Source organism: Arvicanthis niloticus, chromosome 28 (assembly GCF_011762505.2).
Source record: "Arvicanthis niloticus isolate mArvNil1 chromosome 28, mArvNil1.pat.X, whole genome shotgun sequence".
NCBI classification, from domain to species: Eukaryota; Metazoa; Chordata; class Mammalia; order Rodentia; family Muridae; genus Arvicanthis; species Arvicanthis niloticus.
The window spans coordinates 26,910,021-26,930,091 of NC_133436.1; the positions used below are offsets into that span (position 1 = coordinate 26,910,021).

Sequence of the window (20,071 nt, forward strand, 5' to 3'; positions counted from 1 at the left end):
CTGGCTCACAACCATCTGTAACATCAGGGGATTTGATACCTTCTTCTGACTTCCGTGTGTACCAGGCATGCATGTGGTACACATACATACATGCAAGCTAAACACTCATGAATGTAAAATTATAAAATAGATAAATCTATAGATTAAAACAAAAGCCCCTAAAAACAACCCAAAATATCAGACATGGTATGCAGTTGCACACACTTATAACCCTAACACTTGAGAGGTAGAGGCAGAATGATATAAAGAAATTTAATATCATTCTTAGCTACATATCCAGTTTGATGCCATCCTAGGCTTCATGAGACTCTGTCTCAAACAACACAAAAATATTGGAGACAATTATATTTGCTGCATAGCTGTCAAGTTGAAAGTTACTGCAAGGAAGTCTCCAGGGTCTGGCTAATGGATCTTTGTTGATTCTGAATCTGCTTCCTGAGCTTCACCCGTCTACCTGTCAGCTTTCTCCCATGTGGATTCTTCTATTCTTTTCTCCCAAGAATATGATTTTTATTTCTATTGGCTCAGCAGGTGGGCATTGACATCGTGGGGTGGGGGTGGGGGTCTAGGTGCCTTACATCTTTCACATACAAGCGTTCTAACCCCTTCTGGGCTTGCTAACCCCTTGGTGTCTGACGTCTGTTTGTGAGCTCTTTACTAGGATCTCATAACTGATGAGATAGTTGTTGTCTTTCATAATTTGAATGCAGATTATTAGCCCCCAAATCAAATTTCAAATTCAAGCTCTCATACTTTGGTCAGTTCAGTGTCCTGCTGAACATTGCTGTGGCTTCGGCACCTCAAGGCTCCTTTTTTCTGATGACGACTTAGTTGTGATCATAGTGTCATAGGGCAGAACCCAACCACTTACACCAAATTAAATCAAGGCCTGCCTGGGAGGTTGGGGGCATGTTTTCCCAAGGAAGTGACATATGAGTTTAAATCCAAAGAGTCAACTGAACAAAGAAGATAAAGACAAAGGAGGGTGGTCAGAGTAGAGACAGGCTGAGGCTTATGTCACTCCGTGGAGGAGGGAGGAGAGGAGAAGGAAGTGAAGCAGGAAACAGTGCTGACAGCATGGCAGGAACTTACACCCCTGGGCTCACTGTGGTTCTCAGAGATAGCCCTAAAGATAACTTTGGAAAAGCCTTAGGACTTTGAGCTGGGGATGGATAAAATTAGATTAGCACCTTAAGCAAATCTCTGGCTAACTGAAGGCCTGGCCTGATTTCAGTCTGCAGGAAAAGGACCACGTCTGTGTGTTCTAGAGGCAGAAAAGACTCAGGTTTGTTGTAGTTTCCAGATGGTCAAAGGTTACTGTCTTCCTGATGACTAGTCAGTCAAGATCTACCGTGTCATAGGGCAGAACCCAACTGTGTAACCACTAGTGGCATCAAATTATCAAAGAATTACATTGATAGAATAGTTTTCTTCTGTTGTATTTTCTACTTACCAAGTATTAAGTTGGAAGCCTAGGAAGCCATGACTAATGCTCAAGAAAAACCAGATATAAAGTAAATGGTTGAAGGTTAGTTAAACACTATAGTTTAAAAGAGTACAAAGAAGTCAAGGGACTGGAGGTTGAGAGATTTTGTGTATATTTACATGTGTGTGTATATGTAGTATGTGTGCAGGCACACATGCACACATGGGTGTGGCAGACTAGAATTTGACATTTGATGTCCTCCTCAGTTGATTTCCACCTTATTTTTATTTCTTTATTTATTATTTTGAGACAGGGACTCTCACTGAACCTAGCTGAGCTGGCTAGCTAACCAACTTCAGAAATCCTCCTACCACTACATTTTCTGTACTGTGATTTCCACTATGTCATATTCACTATGTAGCTTCTTTTTCTTCCTGTCGGTTTTTAGGAGATTGAACTCAGGCCGTCTTACTTTTTTTTTTTTTTTTAAGATTTATTTTAATTATATGAGTACACTGTAGGTGTCTCTAGACACACCACAGGGGGGCATCGGATTCCATTACAGATGGTTGTGAGCTACCATGTGGTTACTGGCAATTGAACTCAGGACCTCTTGAAGAGCAGTCAGTGCTCTTAACCATTGAGCTGTCTGTCTAGCTAAGGTCATCTTACTTGCATAGCAAGCACTTGGCTAGCTGAGTCATCTTCTCAGCCCCAAAAGGTTTTGTTTTTCCAATGCTGGGGATTGAACCTAGGGCCTCAAGTATGCCAGGCAAGTGCTGCCCTACTAAGCTATAGGCCCCACCCCTCCAGGAGAGTTTTTGAGAACTTGTTTAGACAGACCTGCACTAAAGTACTGCTCTTACTCAATAAAGCAGGGAATTGGCATCCAGGGCTACATGGAGTGAGAGGGTATACCAGCTTGTCCACTCCTTTATTACCATAACAAAATATCTGAGGCAAGTTAAGTTTATAAAGAAGTACAATTGGGCTTATGGTTTTGGAGGGGCAGCTGAAAAGCTGCCTCGAAAACCTTTTGATGTATATACTAGGGATAGAATCCAGGCCTTCACCTGCTAAGCATGTGCTCAGCCACTGCACTATACCCCCATCCCTGATGAAGACCTTTAAGCTGGTAATGTTTAGAGATGCTGCAGGTATTACATGGCAAGAGACAGGAAGGTATGTGTGTGTATGTATATGTGTGTGTTTTATATAACACAGTGAGTAAATGCCCGAGAAAAACAAAGAAGATTTATTTAATTTGGCTGCAGTACTTGGCTGCTTCTAGGCTGTGGTAAGACACAGACATTGTCGAGGGGGTGATGGTAGAGGAGTGAAATCTAGGAAGGAGACAGACATGGTAATGCCAAGACATCCCCTCTGAAACCATGCCCCAGTGACCTGCTTTCTCCAACCAGATGCAAAATCCTATTTTCACCACCTCTTAATAATGCTCTCACAATATGAAGCCATCGGTGGGATTACAACAGCAGTTAAACCAGAGTCCTCGCTTCCTGATGACTGGATTCATCAGCTGGGGACCAGGCCTTTAGCACAGGAGCCCCTTTGAGGTAAAAAAACAAAAAACAAAAAACAAAAAACTAAAAAAAACACAAAAAACACAAAAAAAAAACAAAAAAAAAACAAAAAAACAAAAACAAAAAACCCTACCAGGTATATGTACTGAAATGTATGTTTCTGTCTTTTATGTTTTAGTCTTTTATCTTATGCAGTATTCAGTCATGGGAGCTCTATTCTAATACCTTTATCTAGTCACTATCAACTCCCAAAGGCCTCCCCTCCAGACACAATAGTCATATTAAGTTGCCACATCTCAACTTCTCAGAATGGGGGACTAAATTTCAAAACAAGATGTTATGTGGACTCGGACCACAGCCAAAGGATTTTTCCATGTCTTTTAAGGGTGTTTGGTACATTCGTCCATCAACTGTGGTCCAGCGCTGACTTCCACCTGAGGAAAGTCTAACACACTTTGAAGGCTGAGGAGTATTGTACTAAGAGCAAATTTCTTCTCTTTTAACGGTGAACTTGCTTTATTTTATTATTATTATTTTTGAGGCAGGATCTTTTGAGTGAGTTGGAGGCCAGCCTGGTCAACAGAACTAGTTCCATGACAGGCAAGGCTACACAGAGAAACTTTGACTTGAAAAACAACAAAACAAAACAAAAATCAATAAAAGGAGCCCACATTTGGAACCCACCGCAGGAAGGGCAGCCTGAAGACATTTAGAAAACAATCCTGAAAGAAAATCTCAGGTGGAAAAGACTTGAACAGCAAGAGCCTTTGTGGAGTGGAAGAAAGGAAAACCAGGGTTGGGGTAGTAGAAGAAGCCATTAGAATCAATCCATTGCTTGTGCCAGGTATGACCAGGTACTCCTAGCAAGGGCTGGGAAGTCCTCAGAAAAGTGTGCACATACCTGCCTAAGCAGGTGTGATGGGATTGTAGCAAAGTCACATCCCAGGACTCCAGGCCAGCCCAGCCTCCCCTGCTCTCCACCACTCTCCCTTTCCTATAGTGTGGCTGCCAGCTGGGTGGAGGGGGTAGCAGGGGAGTGGGGTGGGAATACAGCTCCTGTAATCCTGCTCACACAGGGCTCCTGCTGGGAATTGGGAAAGGTTTTCATCACTGAAAGCCAGTCTTACATTCCTCCAGCCTCCTCCAGCCTCCTCCTGGTTTTTAGCTCAGTGATAGAAAATTTGCTTACCATGCTGGTTTGATGCTTAGCATGAAAAAAAAGTTGAGGTTGCTCCAGGATTACAAAAGATATCACAAAAATATCTCTGCCCTCCTGTTGGGAGCCGTCTTTTAGCAGAAAGTGGCTATCATCTTTGCAGCCATCTTGAGCCATATACCCTGATAAGAGACTTGTTTTTCAACAGCCTACAGCAGCTGAAGCACACTCTGATAAACATGTTTATGTTTATCCCACATATCTTGTTTTGCTGTTTAGTGACCCCAGCTGCATGGTGCACGTGGTAAAGTGTTTTCAGCTGTGTTATGCTGCTTGTGCTTATAATACCCAGGATTTCCTTGCAAAGAGAGTGAATGGGAGACAGTAAACAAGTCTTGACTACATACCCTGTCTTGTCTCCATTTTTTGCGTCTCTTGCCCCTCCATTCCCCACTCTCTCTCTTGACCAGAGCACTTAGCCCCAAAACATGGGGCAGTGTGGATAGCAACATAGTGGTCCCCAACAAAGTGGTACTCAATGTTTGAGTTCCATTAAGCAGGATACAGTGAAGGACACCGCGGGAATTGGAAGCAGCCATCCTCACTCCTGCGCTAAAGAACCTGTTGACTGACAGAACCTCAACATTTGAGCTCCAGTAATCGGGATACAGTGAAGGACACCACAGGAATTGGAAGCAGCCATCCTCGCTCCTACACTGTAGAACTTGTCGACTGACTGAGCTGGCTTGGCAGTGGCGCTCAACTTGAGACAGCAAGAATGAGAGACCCAGTGAGGGACGTTACTGGAAGAAGGGTCTGCCAAGAATTCAGAAGTGAAACAAAGGTGATTGCAGCGAGACCAGTAGGTCATAGTAACGAAAATGGGACAAGAAATAAGTGAGTAGAAACAGATGAAAAAGGCTTTAAAGAAGCGAGGAGTAAATTGCAGGCTGCTCTGAGTCAAGAGAGCCAAACAGACAAATAGGTAAATAGAAGGTTGTTCTAGGCAGAGAGCTGAACAGAAAGATAGTGTTAATCAGTTGTATTAGATTGATTTAACTTTCAAAATGAGTGTGATTCTGAGTTGTGTAGTTATATTTTTCCTCTGGATAAAAGGTCAATATGAAGGCTTTTCTGGTTACTGGCTCAAGGATAGGCAGATTTGGGAAAAGTTTTTCTACATGTTTTCCAAAGAGGTCATTAAAGTAGTAAGGTATAATTCCAGAATTATATGGATCAGACATGACAGAGGTAGGCCTCCAGAAGACTAGATTCCAGAGAATCAAGCAAAATAATTATCTTGATACTAAAATTTGTTCTGAGATTTGTATATTACAGAATACATGCAACTATGGTTAACCGGGTTCTCCTGAGAGGAAGCCTGGGAATGAACGGCAATGGAGGGTGAGAGAAACGTGGGGCCAAGACAAAGTATTCTGATCAAGACCCGAAGTTTAATAATTTGCTTTCACATATAAAGGGGAAGCCCCACCCCCCAGAGTCTCTTCTAGGTTCAGCCCAGGGGCTGGGTAAGGAGATGGCAGTCTGAAAGGTGTCAAGGCTAGCTCAGCAGGCAGTCCATTTTTCTTAGCTCAGGTATCAGGCTCCAAGGTGCCAAGGCTGGTAATGCAATGCATCTCAGGTCCTACTATTGTTTGGTCTATTGTGGTAAATGACTTGCAGGCCTGCTCAGGCCTGGGGAAAGGGCACAGTTCCCCCCTTAATTTTTAAAGATGGCAGTGTCAATACCTGGATGGGGCACAATATTTTATCCTGTCTAGGGTCTAGAGTGGCTGGGTGACTGTGTCTGGCTTAGGTTGGTGTTTATATTATTCCTATATTACCCGTCATTGAGGAAATCATATATAGCATATTGATGTATGTTTCTGTCTTAGGCTTATAGGAGCTAAAAAATTACTCCTATAATTACCCATCATTGAGGAAAACATACATAGCATAATGATGTATGCCTCTGTCTTAGGTTTATAGGAGCTCAAAACACTCTTTCCCATCATAGACTAACCGGCCATCATTGGCTCACTCTTTAGACCCAGACCACATTCAGACCAAAGGACCTGTGGGCATGCACTAGATGCAGTTCTTCACAGCGATGTGTAACTGCCATGATGAATAGCTGAGCTTGCTGAGAGCGATCTTGTGTGAGGGCAATCAATCTGTTTAAAATACAGGGTTCAAAGGTTAAAAGCAACATGATTATCCAAGCAATGTAGAAAATAAGGTTGGAAGTGGAAGTATTTCAGAATCTAATCCAATTGCTAATTAGCAGGGATCAGACACAAGTCTAGCCACCAGGTATATAGTGGATGGCTTTAAGTAATGATAAAAAATACTCTCCAGTAAGAGTGGAGATTATATGCCAAGTTAAATCAGCTGGTTGATAAAGATTTTGAGCCATCTTTATCATTAGAATCATAATTATTAGGCTCAAGATCTGTGTCCACTTGAGGACCAGTCTTTTAGGCAGCCATCAGGCTCCATTGTCTTTTTCTGAAAAATGTAGACTGACTCATAACCCCAAATTAAAACAGGATCGGGACCACACCAAGTATTGTTAAGGGATCTCTCCACAAGACCCTGGCAAATAAGTTGGAAGTAACTGGATGCCAGTGGCGATCAGCTGCAGACTGATCCTTAGCAGCAGTTTGAAGAAAATTTAAAACAAATAAAACAAAAGCAAGGTGTGCTTTTGGTGACATTGGGGGGTATTTTTAGTTGAAAAAAGTCAATTTATTTAGAATTATTTGTAAAACCAGGGAAGAAGCACCATTAGCTGTTTTTTCCATATTTAGAGAGTTATGAAAATATTATTTTAAAGTTTCATAATCTCTCTTTTATAATTTTTTGTCTTTGAGGATAATAAGGAAATATCAATAATATTAAATTGTCAACAAAACATTTCAAATGTTTGACTGTAGTCAAATAACTGTAATAGTCAGTTCCATTATCTATCTTAATCTGATATGGAACACCAAGTACAGGAAAATAATATAGGCAATAACTAATTATATTTTTAGTTGCTTCTCTTATTAAAGTAGTTGCATCTAAAAGGTCTAAAAGGTGTCAAGTCACATGTATATATTTTAACTTTTTTAAAATAAAAATGAGTAACATCTCTTTGTCAAAACTGATTATGTATAAGTCCTCAATGCTTAACACCATTATGAAAAATTGAAGATATTGAGAACAAGTTTTTGTAATTTAACTTGTACACTTTTTAGAAATGACTCTGGGGGGTGGGGCTTCCCCTTTATATGTGAAAGCAAATTATTAAACTTCGGGTCTTGATCAGAATACTTTGTCTTGGCCCCATGTTTCTCTCAGCCTCCATTGCTGTTCATTCCCAGGCTTCCTCTCAGGAGAACCCGGTTACTCGTGGCTGCAGGCAGCTACACTGACCCGTGGACCGGAGCAGCAGAGCAGTCTGGGACACACTCTATTAGTTTATGTGGGAACACAGTTGAACTGTATTATCAAATCAAGGTACAAATCATTTTATAAGGTACAATATGTTCACTTAAACTAAATAACAACGATTAATTTAGTTTCAGTGGAATTTAGAAGGTAAATGTTGACTATAAGAGATGTGAGAAAAATAAAGACCTGTTACATCATACTGGCTATAGTCTTCCAATTAAGAAAAGGGTGGAGGCTAGACATTTGGGTCAGCAGTACAGTACCGAAAAGTACTGGGTTCAGTCCCAAGTACCACAGAAACAAAAGGCAAAAACCAGAGCAAAAACCTAAACAGACTTTTTCCAACATTATCTTTCCCTAGAGATAAACAAGTGGCCAATAAGCACATGAAAAGGTATCACTAGCTCTCAGAGAAATGCAAATCAAGACAGCCAAAAGAATGGCTTCAATAATAATGAGAGATCATTACAAGTGTCAGTGGAGAGGTGGGGCCTACTCAGCAGTGCCAGTAGGAAGAAAAATTGGTGCCACCCCCTGAGAACACAGCCCATAATTTCTCCTAAGGCTAAACAGAGTTCCTGTATGACCCTCTATTCCCAGGTATGTATACCTGACAGAAAGGAAAATGTATGTCCACATTAGATGTGAGTGTATATAACATTGCTCATAACAGCCAATAAGCAGAAACCAACTGCTTGAAATAGGTAGAATAAGCCAGTCTGTAAAACCACAGGACTAAGTTGCATGAAGCTAGTATGGGGTTGGGATCCAAAGAAAACTGTGAGGAGTGACTAAACTCTTTAGATAGACTGTGGTGGTGTTTGCATGACGTTCAAAATACTAGAAAGCATGGAATAGATCACTGTAGGCAGGGACATTATGATATATAGAGTTTCTGTACTGTTTGGGGGGCAGGCAGTCTTTCTGTACAGCTCAGTGGCAGCTGGCCTGGAATTCCTGATGCTTTCGTCTGATTACGGGTGTGGGCCACCAGTAGGCTGGCTTACATGGAAGTTTAAAGTGTTATTCATGGTCTCATGAAGTCAGGGAGGAACCTGTGGGTACATCACCTGTTCACTTCAGGACATTTCTTGAGGAAACAGAACACCTTTATACTGTTTATATGGTGCTTCATAAACGTCAAGTTTTAAAAAACAGCACTGTTTTCCTTTGCTTACAACCCTTCAGGTGGTCCTACTAGGTGATCTGAGATCATTAATGTCATATATTGTAAAACAACATCAACAACAAAACAAGCTGATATACAACTGGTATGGGGGCGAGGGAGAATGGAAAAGGTTTGTCTATATTTGTTTTGTTTGTTTGTTTATTTATTTATTTATTTTTGTTTTTCAAGACAGGGCTTCTTTGTAGCTCTGGCTGTCTTGAAACTCATTCTGTAGACCAGGCTGGCTCAACCTCAGCCTGTCTGTTTCCCGAGTGCTTTGAATCCCACTCCTTCCCACCTCATGAGCATCCGAAGATGCTCTCTTCCTCTTCAGGCTGGCTGCTTGCTTTGTTCCTGTCGGGCAGAGAGGCAAACTAGCACCACTTTGGAGACTGATCCCAAGGTCAAAAAGCAGTGCTGCAATGTGGGTCAACTCCACGACAGAAACCAAAGAAGATCCTGTCTCAGCAAACATAGCATTGAGGCCAATGAGACTTTTAGCTTCGGGATATTGGATTCAGTCTCTTTAAATTTTTCTGAGCAGAAGGTTTGAGTTGGCTGGGTGTCTTGTGACTATAATCTCAAGGGCGTTTAGTTAAAACATTTTCCAGGCCCGGGATTGGGGTCCTAGGTTCTAGTAAAATAATTCAACGTTTGAGGGATGAATGAAACACGCAACGATCTCTGAACTGTTCGCACCTGAAGAGCAGGAAACCACTAAGGAGAGACACTTAAGAAAACCTCTTGAAGCATTATGATCACTATGGTCTCCGGAGTTTTCCATGAACTCCCAGTTGACTACAGAACTCTTGGCCACCGGGTGACTTATTGAGAGGTCTTCCTCAAGGTCTATAAAAGCGTCTCAGAAGTCTGAGAGCCTTGCAGGGGAGACACCAGGGGGCCTGAGACCAGCCGCCGGGCGTTCCCAGGGAGGCAGGACTGAGACTCAGCGGCCACCGCAGCCTCAGCAGCCACCGCGCCAGCGCAGGTGAGCAGCCGGATTCCCGGTTGGTCCCGCAGTCCGGCGCCTCTGCGGCGCCCACGTCGCGCCCCACTCGGGCCTGGGGTGCGGGCGGGGACTGGGCCCCGGCGCCAGGGGGGTCCGCTGGGGGCATGGGCGGCAACACCCGGAGCTCGGGGACTGCGCGGCCGCCCCAGCAGGGTGCGCTGGGGCGCCGGGCGGCCACTGGCCCGGGCGCAGGGCGCGGCGGACGCGGGAGCCGCAGGTGGTTCCCAGCCGGCCTTTCTCCTCCCCCTTCCCTTTCTCCCGCCGCCCTCCCTCGCGCCCGTGTCGGCGGCACTTCCCCCGTTTCCTCCTCCCTCTCCAATCCGGAGGGAGGGAAGGAGCCGCGGCGCTTTCCTGCCTGCAAACTTCAGCGGGACCCGCCGAGGCCGCCCGGGAGCTGCTCCGGAAACTTCCTCGGCCGCGCTGCTCCGGAGCCTGGGAGGAGGCACGTAGCCGCGCGGCTCCCGGCTGGGGTCTCCCAGCCGTCCCCGCGCCGCCTCGTCGTCCGGCCTCGTCCCCGCGGCCGCTGCCCCGGGACTCTCCTTTGTGTTGGATGCGGACCCGCGCCCATCGCCCTCGGGGCCCGGCGTGAACCCCGTGATCGCCCGTCCGCCGGCACTCCTCGTGCCCAGCCATGCCCTTCCACCAACGGAGCGTGGAGCCCACACGGCTGCGCCGGCCCGAGGAGGCGGTGGTGGCTCGGGCTGGAGACCCGCCGCTCTTCCTCTCGCTGGAGCAGGTCAGCTCGCACACCCTGGTCTGCCTGCTCGCCCAGCTGGCCGACCTGTCGCGCTGTGCTGGGGACATTTTCGGGGAGCTCGAAGGCCAGGCGGCCGCGCTGGGTCACCGCACCGCCGAGTTGCACCGCCGCCTGGACGCCCTGCACGCCGCCGCCGCGCGCCTGGACCACCGGCGAGTGAAAATCCGTAAGTGGCTGGCGGCCCCGGGGAGAGCACCGCGGCACCGAGGCTCTCGGCCAGCTGCTGCCTCCCTCCCCCTTGGCGGCCCAGGCTCAGCTTTCTGACCTCCTCGGGAGCCCACAGGTGTCGGAGGCTCGGGTGGGGAGGCAGTCCAGGTAGCAGGGACATGTGGTGAGCCCCGATTCTGGCTTCCACTGCTCAGTCAGTGGGAAACTGACAGCAGCCACAGCTATGGCAAAAAGTGATGGTGACCTGTCGAAGTCAAGGGATATAGAATGGTTCTAGCGCTTCACACTTGAGGATCAGTTTGTGGACAATCTCTGGGGACCGCAGGGAGGATTGCAGCGGCTTGTCACAGCTCTTAAACCGCCTCCCCCCCCCCCCCCCCCCCCCCCCCCCGTCCTCAAGTGTTGTACCTGTTACCTCCCAAAGAAAGCACACTAACTTGAGGTTTTTACTTCTGGCCTTGAATTTTGCTTCCTCTTCCAGACTGACCATTGCCTCTTTGTTATTCAGAGGACCTTGACCTTGAGCTGGAACTCTGTCTGGCCCTCTTCACCCCCCCCCCCCCCCCCCAAATTAAGTCTGTGTCTTGACAAGGCACTCTCCAAGTGCCCATTTCATTTCAGCAGCCTTAACTGACTCTGATGAATGAAGGGACTGGAATTTCCTGCTGGCCCAAACTAAGAAACCTGGGTGGTTTCTCCCTTTCCAGCAGGTGAACTTGGTCAAAATACTTAGTGCAGAGAGTAAATTGGGGATGGTTGATGGATTGCAGGGTGGGAGGGGCGATACCCGTATAAACAGCCCACGCCTAGGTTTCAGCAGCTCTGCATGAAAAATGGCCTCACTTAGAATCACTTCATAGGTGCTTAATCCGGAGTAGCTTGTTTTTTGTCTTAGAAAACCCAAGTCACCTTTAACAGTCTCTCAGCCTAGTAGTTCGAATTTTCACAAATTTAAATCTGCTGCTTATATATGCCGCTCTAGTGTTGTGCATTTATCACACGATGGCTTTATATTTTTTGGTCAGCTTGATTCAGATTGTGCTAAAAAGACATCTTTATAAGCGGTGGGCAGCTTTTAACCCAGGACAGTGGGAGGGGATGAGAAGGGGCGTGGAGTCAAAATGACCTAATAATTTGTTAGGGACATAATCAAAATATATCTGGTTCATATGAACGATGACCTCATGCATGGGATATGTTGTTCTAGGAGACCTTCACTGTAAACCTGGCCATCCCGTTTGTTTCTGTGCCTTTTTGTGTAGGTGTGTGTACCTGGGTGAATGAGAATTTCATCCCTGATGTGCAATGTGGTGAGGCAGATGTATCTCCTGGGTGAAGAACTCTGAGGGAAGTAAACAAAACAAAAAGAAACGCATTCTAGTTACATGTAATGGAGTGTTACCCCATTCTGTAATTGCAAAATAAGGCCAATTACAATTTTTAAGCTAAAATGTAGAAAAATAATATTCCTTGATGTTAAAACTCTTTCTTTGCTGGCTAGAGAGATGGATCACAGATTGAGCACTGGCCGCTCTTCCACAGGATCCTGGTTTAATTCCCAGGACTAACACTACAAATCATGGCTACTTGTAACTCCAGTTACAGAGTACCCAACACCCCATACAGACAGACATACATGCAGGCAAAACACCAATGCACATAAAGTAAAAATAAACTGAAGAGAAAGACTTTTTTTTTTGCTAGTTTTGTTTTGCATTTGAATATATTTTCTTCTTCTTTTCCTCCTTCCTCTCCTTTTAGATGGAGACTCATGTAGTCCAGACTGGTCTTGAACTTGCTATATATCTAAGGTGGGCCTTGAACTCCATTATCATCTTGCCTCCAACCTCCAAGTGCTATTACATGCAAATGATATCACCTCCTGCCCACTTTCCTTTCTTGGAATATGTGTATTTCAATGAGCTCTACTGCCCAGCAGTCCTCTGAATTTTCTCTAAAGTTGTTTCTGAAGTGACTGAAATTATTCTCTTCAAAGTTTCCACAGGCATGTCATTTTAAGTGGCTTTAATTTCATACTAGTAATCCGGTGATCACTTTTGTATAGCCATGAAAGCTTTTATCAAAAGTAATTATTCCTGGGGTCATAGGTGTGCATCCAGAGAAAAAGATGAGTTATTAAAGACATTATTAGGTTTGGCCCATCTTTTCACAGAACTTTTTTGTGTGCTAAGAACCTATATATTCATATAATAAAAACCATATACATTTATCCTATTTAGCATCTACAGGATTCTTTTAAAGCAATGCCTCGTCTAGCATAGTGGCTCATACCTGCAATTCCAGCATGTGGAGGGTGCCTAACCTTGAACTCACAGTGCTAGGTCTAAAGGTACCACTATGCTTGACGTGTTGGTTCTTTATAAGCAAATCTTCAAAGTTACACCCTTCATTTGTGAACCTTTGTAATGAGAATTGACTGTAAATTGACAAATTTCATGAACTTACAACCAGAGAAGTATTCAAGGCCAAAAAGATTGAAGTGATTTGTCCAGGCTGAAGGCTGGAGCTCAAACTTTTGATTGGTTTCCTTGCTGTTCACTGCATGTGTAGCTTCCCTGTAGGAGTGTTTGGAAATAGGGATCAAAGTGTAGACACATTCCGCAAACTGTCTTAGGGCTGCCTATGAACCTTAATTTCATCCCTCTGGTAAGACATACCTGTTAATGAGTCTCCCACAGAGCAAGTCACAGACCCCAGCAGCACATACACTAGAGGGCCAGGATCCAGTCCGTTCATGGCTGCCCATATCTACCACATGTTAGGTGCCAGCGGTACAATCTGAAAAACACTGGATCAGCACTTAGTCCTGTGGGCCAGTCCTACTGGTTTCAAGGATCATAAGGAATATTTCTTCAGGTTTGCCATCTTTCAACTATCATAGGTAGGAAGTCCTACAAAACTTGTCTTACGTTAGGAAAAGCATGTCCCTTTTCACCCATGTCCTGTGGGAACTCCTCTGATGTTATATCTGATGAATTCATGTTGTGGAAAGTGGTCCAGGATGGACTCTGTGATGGTTATTCTTGGTTGTCACCTTGACTACATCCAGAATTAACTTAAAACCAAGCTTCTGGGTACACTTGAGAGATTTTTGGGGTTTTTTTCTTAATTAAATCACCTTTCTTAATTAGATCCACCTTTAATCTGGGCCACACTTTGTGGTGGCAGCTTATATAAAGGACGTGGGAGAAGGAAGCCTGTTCTCGTTGTCTGCTTGCCCTCACTCTTGCTGGCGCTTCTTCACTGGCATTAAAACCTACTGCTTTGGGATTCCAGTGTATACTGAAGACCAGCTGAGACATCCAGCCTCATGGACTGAACAACTGCTGGATTCCTGAACTTTCTGTTGGTGCACAGCCATTGTTGGACTAGCTGGGACACAGCCTACAAGCCACTCTAATAAATCATATATATATATATATATATATATACATATATATATATGTATATATATATATTCATATTTGTATGTGCGCATACACCAAACACACACACACACACACACACACACACACACACACATACACATATGCTCATATCCAGTAGTTGTTCAGTCCATGAGGCTGGATGTCTCAGCAGGTCTTCAGTGTGTGTGTGTATGTGTATATATGTGTCTGTATGTGTATATAGATATGTGTATGTGTGTGTATGTATGTATGTTTGTACATTCATTCTGTCACTTCTGTTCTTCTAGAGAGCCCTGACTAATACAGACCTTAAATTTACTGCATTTACAGGAACTAAATATGAATCTTTTACACATGCTTTTTTTCAGCCAGACTGCAAGCTACTTCAGGTTATGGATGGTAGCGCATTCGTTTTTTATAGAGCTCAGTACAATGACTAGAATGTGATATTACACATGTATACTTAAAAATTTTTAAATAATGTTTAGTGTGTATGTGTCTCTGTGTGTGTGCACTCTCAGGTGTGTACACACCATGATATATATATATATATATCATATATATATATATATATATATATATATATATATATATATATATATGTCAGAGGACAGCTTGCTGAAGTGTTTTCTCCTTCCCCCTTGTGGGACCCAGGGATCAAACTCAAGCTGTCAGGGTAGGTAGCAAGTGCCTATATCCACTGAACTGTCTCACCAGTCCTATTTCTGTGCAAGTAGAACTTGATTAATTTTGCTGCTGATTAAATAAGGTTACATTGAAAAAAATAGTAACAACAGGCAGAAATGTGAATAGTTATGTCTGGACTCTGTTACCAACCAAAAGACTTTGTTATGCAGAAATGAGCAGATACTCATTGGCACGGCCATATTTTATTTTTAATGTCTGTGGAAGTGTGCTCACTCACCCTCAGTACTTGGGATTTGACTTAGGGTATAGTAGGAAGTGCTCTACCACTTACATGTATTCCCAGACTCCTTTTACTTACTTTTTAAATCCCGAGAGACAACATCTCTAAATTGTCTATGGCCTTGAGTCACACTGTAGCCCAGGCAGCCTTTGAACTTAGTATTTTGCTTCTACCTCCAAGTAGCTAGAATTACAGACCTGTGGCTTGGCCTTAAAATTAATTTTACTGAGACACAATTCACCCTTCTACAATGTATGGGCCAGTGACTTCTAGTGTATTCAGATATGTGAAACATGATCACAGTCTATTTGCATGGTCCTGAAAGAACCCCCACATCACTGGGAGGCAGTCTCCCTTTCTTCTTGACCTTCCTACCTCCAGGTCCTACGAGTCTGCTTTCTGTCTCTGTAGATTTAACTGCTCTGAACATTCCAGACAAGTGGACTCACGCCATCTGTGGGCTTTGTCCTTCCTTTAGTAAACAGAATGTTTCCCAGGTTTACCATTTGCTGCTTTCCATGACTTACAGTCACATTGTCCTGTGATGTATGACGTTGTTTTAAAAACCTATCATTCAGATCTGTTTATAATTTCTTGTTACTGGTGTTTTCCCTGCATGTATGTCCGTGTGAGGGTGTCAGATCCCCTGGAACTAGAGTTAGACAGTTATAAGCTGCCATGTGGGTCCCAGGAATTGAACTGGGGTCCTCTGGAAGAGGAGCCAGTGCTCTCAACTTCTCACCCTGCCTCTCTTATTTAATTCCAAAACCAGGTAAAATAGAAAGGCTAGGCTATATTTTTAAGCCCAATTTATAGATCAAGAAATGAGAGCTCTAGGGCTAGTAAAAGAATGTTAATAAATAAGACAGACTGAATCTCGTGATTTCTGATCTAAACTCTTAATAAAGATCTATTTATTTATTGTATATATATATATAAATATTACTGTAGCTGTCTTCAGACACACCAGAAGAGGACATGGGATCCCAGTACAGATGGCTGTGAGTCACCATGTGGTTGTTGGGAATTGAACTCAGGACCTCTAGAAGAGCAGTCAGTTCTCTTAACTGAGCCATCTCTCCAGGTCCCACTTTAAACTCTCTTCCAGTTTGTTTTAAAAGCACCTATTGGGACTGAGGATGTACCTCAGTGGTAAATTGCTTGCCCAGCATGCATGAGGAAAGACTTGGGTTTAGTCCCTTGAACTGCATGAAACTGAATGTAGTGGCATGTGCCTGAAATCCAGTCCTTGGGGGATTGAGGAGAGAAGATCATGAAGTGAAGGTCATTCTAGGCTATGTAGTGAGTTTGAGGCTAGCCTGGGCTACCTGAGACCCTGTCTTGAGAACAACAGAGAACTTCCTGAGTAAATATGAAATCTTATTGCCAATAGAGCATAGGAAAAGGCAATTTATTAGCACTTTAAAATAATAGTTGTAGAAAGACAGATTGCCCACCCCTTTGGATTCCAGAACCATCGAGAGGGCTTTGCTGTACTATCTAACCACAGGGCACCTTTTATACTGTAGTGTGTGTCCCGCCCGTGCACCCACACACAGTGGACCGGCACGCTCCGCTCCATGATGACGTTTAAGGTCAGATGAATGCTGCTGCACATAGATGGCTCGCTGGGGCCAGCTCAGTGGCGGACCCCGCGATTGGCATGCACAAGGGGCTTTCTGCCTCTAGCCGTTGACTCCCTTTGAAAAGGGGAGCTTACTGGCAGAAAGACTGTATGGGCATTGTCTTTGCATAAACAGGTCTTAAGAAATGTGGTGGGCTAACACTTGAGAGCAGTGTCTTAGGTGGTAGATGCATCATCCTATTTTCCAGAGGGACCGTCCTCCTCTGACGTAACTGGCAGTTGGCTGATGTCAGAACGGATACCTTTGCTTCCTCCTCAGAATGAATCTCTGCAGTGTGGCAGGGTTCTAAAGACACAGTGGAGATGTAGACTTTGCTCAACTTCTAAGAACAGGTGCTGGCTCACTCTTCTTCTGGCACAAGACTTGCTTTTGTTGAAGCGTACCACATGCTAGGAGAGGAGGTGCTGGGAGTGTGATCTCCACTCATCTTTACTCAGGAGAGTTCTTACACTAACAGAAACCTACAGTAGCTGTGTGGGCAGATTGTACCATTGGGTTTGAGGAGCCAGTGTGAGGTCAAGCAATCTTTTTCTATGTGCCTGACTTTACAAGTTGTCTGCCTATGCCTGGTATGGTGATGCACATCTTTAATCCCGACATTTGGGAGGCAGAGGCTGGCAGATCTCTTTGAGTTCAAGGCCAGCTTGGTCTACATAGTGAGTTCCAGGACAGCCAGGACTATATAGAAAGACCCTGCTTCAATAAATAAATAAATAAATAAATAAGAATTGCCTGATTAGTAGCACACACCTGATTAGGGGAGTGGGGCGAGTAGAGGCTGGGACATAAGGAATTCAATGGTAGACTGGGCTACATAAGAAGAGGAGGAGGAAGAAAACGAAGAACAAGATTTCTGTTAGGTTTTATGCTAAAGAATTAAGTATTCATGACTAAAAAGATCTTTTTGCCATCAATGTTTTATTGGTTAGTTTTTATTTCAGTTTGAGGAAGAAACTCAGGGCCTTCTGAATTACCTTGCCAGTTATTCACTAGCTAGCGTGTGGATGTGTGGCTGCTTACATGCTGAGGAGTTACTGACTGCCCAACAGATGAGGCAGGTACTTGTTTCAGGTTTGTGTGTTATGCCCACAGAACACCCATGCTTGCTTCCTCCTATGTAAAAGGGGCTGGTGCCATCATGGAAAGAGACCTGTGTTTGATCACATCTGCCATATGCTCAGATTAGTAAAAAGGGACTTAATCTTTGAATTAGGGCGCATCCTTTGATGTAATACCATGGCCTAATCACTGATTCTTGAGACACAATGCCTAGGAAGTATATAAAGCTGCCTACATTGAGGGATTGCAATAATATAGAGGAAAAATCTCACATTAATGAATTTTAGCTGTATCGATTGTTTTAGTACTGGGAGTTAGTAAATGAAGACATTGTGAGCATTAATTAAGTGTGTTTGTGTGTGTGCGCACATGATTGCATCACTCATGGAGACTAAAGGCATCAGATACTCAAACTGACATTATGGGCAGTTGTAAGCCATCTGATGTGGAAGATAAGAACTGAACCACCTCTTATCCCCTTAAAAAAAAAAAGGTGGAAATATTTGAGTTCCTTAATATTTTGGAAGATAATGTAAAGCAAAAAAGTAAGGTACTATATTCTGTTTGCTTTGAAATTCTTTTAGAAAAAAAGGTTTATTTTAATGTTTACTCCTGTGTATGGTATATGTCTGTGTGAGTCTATACCATGTATACGTGGGTACCTGCAGAGTCCAGAAGCAGGCCTTAGATGCCCTGGAAATAGAGCTTGTACTGACTGGTTTTGTGTGTCAACTTGACAAAGCTGGAGTTATCACAGAAAAAGGAGCTTCCTTTGAGGAAATGCCTCCATGAGATTCAGCTGTAAGGCATTTTCTCAATTAGTGATCAAGGTGGGGGAAGGCCCAGCCCATTGTGGGTGGTGCCATCCCTGGGCTGGTAGTCCTGGGTTCTATAAGAAATCAAGCTGAGCAATGCAGGGGGAGCAAGCCAGTAAGTAACACCCCTCTATGGTCTCTGTATCAGCTCCTGCTTCCTGACCTGCTTGAATTCCAGTCCCGACTTCCTTTGGTGATGACCAGCAATGTGGAAGTTTAAGCTGAATAAACCCTTTTCTCCACAACTTGCTTCTTGGTCATGATGTTTGTGCAGGAATAGAAAACCTGACTAAGACACACATGGTTGTGAACTTCCTGACATGGGTGTTGGGAAGGAACTTTAGTCCTTTGGAAGAACAGTCATTTCTCCAGACTTTAAAGTCCTTAATTTATAAAATATATATATCAAACTTTGCTGGATATGATGGTGTGTGGATGCAGCCCCAGCACGTCAGAGGCTGAGTAAGGGGGATTACTGCATTATTTTGAGCCAGCCTTGTTGTATAATAAAGCCTCCCAAGCGCTGGGATTACAGGCCTGTGCATTGCTTTATTGATATTGGGATTGAACCCAAGGCTTTGTGCAAGCCAGAGAAATACTATACCAACTCAGCTATTTTATGACGTGCAAAAAGGGTCAAATTTTAAGTATAAATTAAGATGGCTCGTCTCTAACTTAGAGGCCTGAGAACTTACTTATTTAATTTTGTTTCTGCTCAAGTTCGTTTGTACTCTGGCATGGTTGAATTCTGCAGACACTGAAGTTCAAAATGAATAGAGGTGTGCTGAGGGCTGTGCCACTTCTGTGTATTGCTTTCAATGGTCCCCTCCCTCCCTCTCTCCCTCCCTCTCTCCCTCCCCCCCTCTCTTCCTCCCTCTCTCTCTCTTCTCCATGTCTCTCCCACTCCACCCGCCTGTTTCTTTCTTGTCAGGATCTCAAGCAGTTTAGGCTGGCTTAGAATTCTTGATCCTCCTGCCTCTGCTCCCCTCTCCCCATGGGCTGGGATCTCAGGCATGAACCACCATGCCTGGCTCTTGGCCGTCCACATTTCTCAGTGTTCACTTCAGCAATGCTTTGGGAGACTGTGAAGCTGGAGCTTGTCTTTCAGTGGACTACAAGGAAAGGGCACAGAGGTCCCAGCCTTTCTCCCTTTCCTTCTGAAATGGTGACATGTTCCCACAATAGGAGGAAATAGAGGCTAAAGGGCTTGTGAAAGAAAGGACAGCCACATGGTAAGCCCTGAGGCTGAACCCATGTGAGAGAGGAAATCCAGCCCCTATAGGCAGGGTGCATCTCAGGTCAGCCTGCTTCAACATTGTGTGCTACATTTTCCAATACGACCTGAGCCTGCTGCAAATGATGACACTCCTTCCTTCAGCCGAGGGAAGAGAGCAAGAGAGAGACAGAGACAGAGAGAGAGAGAGCGCAGGCGCGCGCGCGCGCGCGCGCGCGAGAGAGAGAGAGAGAGAGAGAGAGAGAGAGAGAGAGAGAGAGAGAGAGAGAGAGAGAGAGAAAGAGAATCCTTGCTTAGCAAG

General features: G+C 44.3%; 1 protein-coding gene across 3 annotated transcripts in view; it reads left to right on the forward strand.

The window, feature by feature from the left end:
* The first annotated feature begins 10,366 nt into the window (after positions 1–10,366).
* The window catches only part of Nhsl1 (NHS like 1), a 230,844-nt gene continuing 221,139 nt past the window's right edge, over positions 10,367–20,071 (forward strand). For all 3 annotated transcript variants that reach the window (XM_076926937.1, XM_076926941.1, XM_076926938.1), the window contains exon 1: positions 10,367–10,658. In XM_076926937.1, coding sequence (XP_076783052.1) covers positions 10,367–10,658 — 292 coding nt within the window. The remainder of the gene's footprint in view (positions 10,659–20,071) is intronic.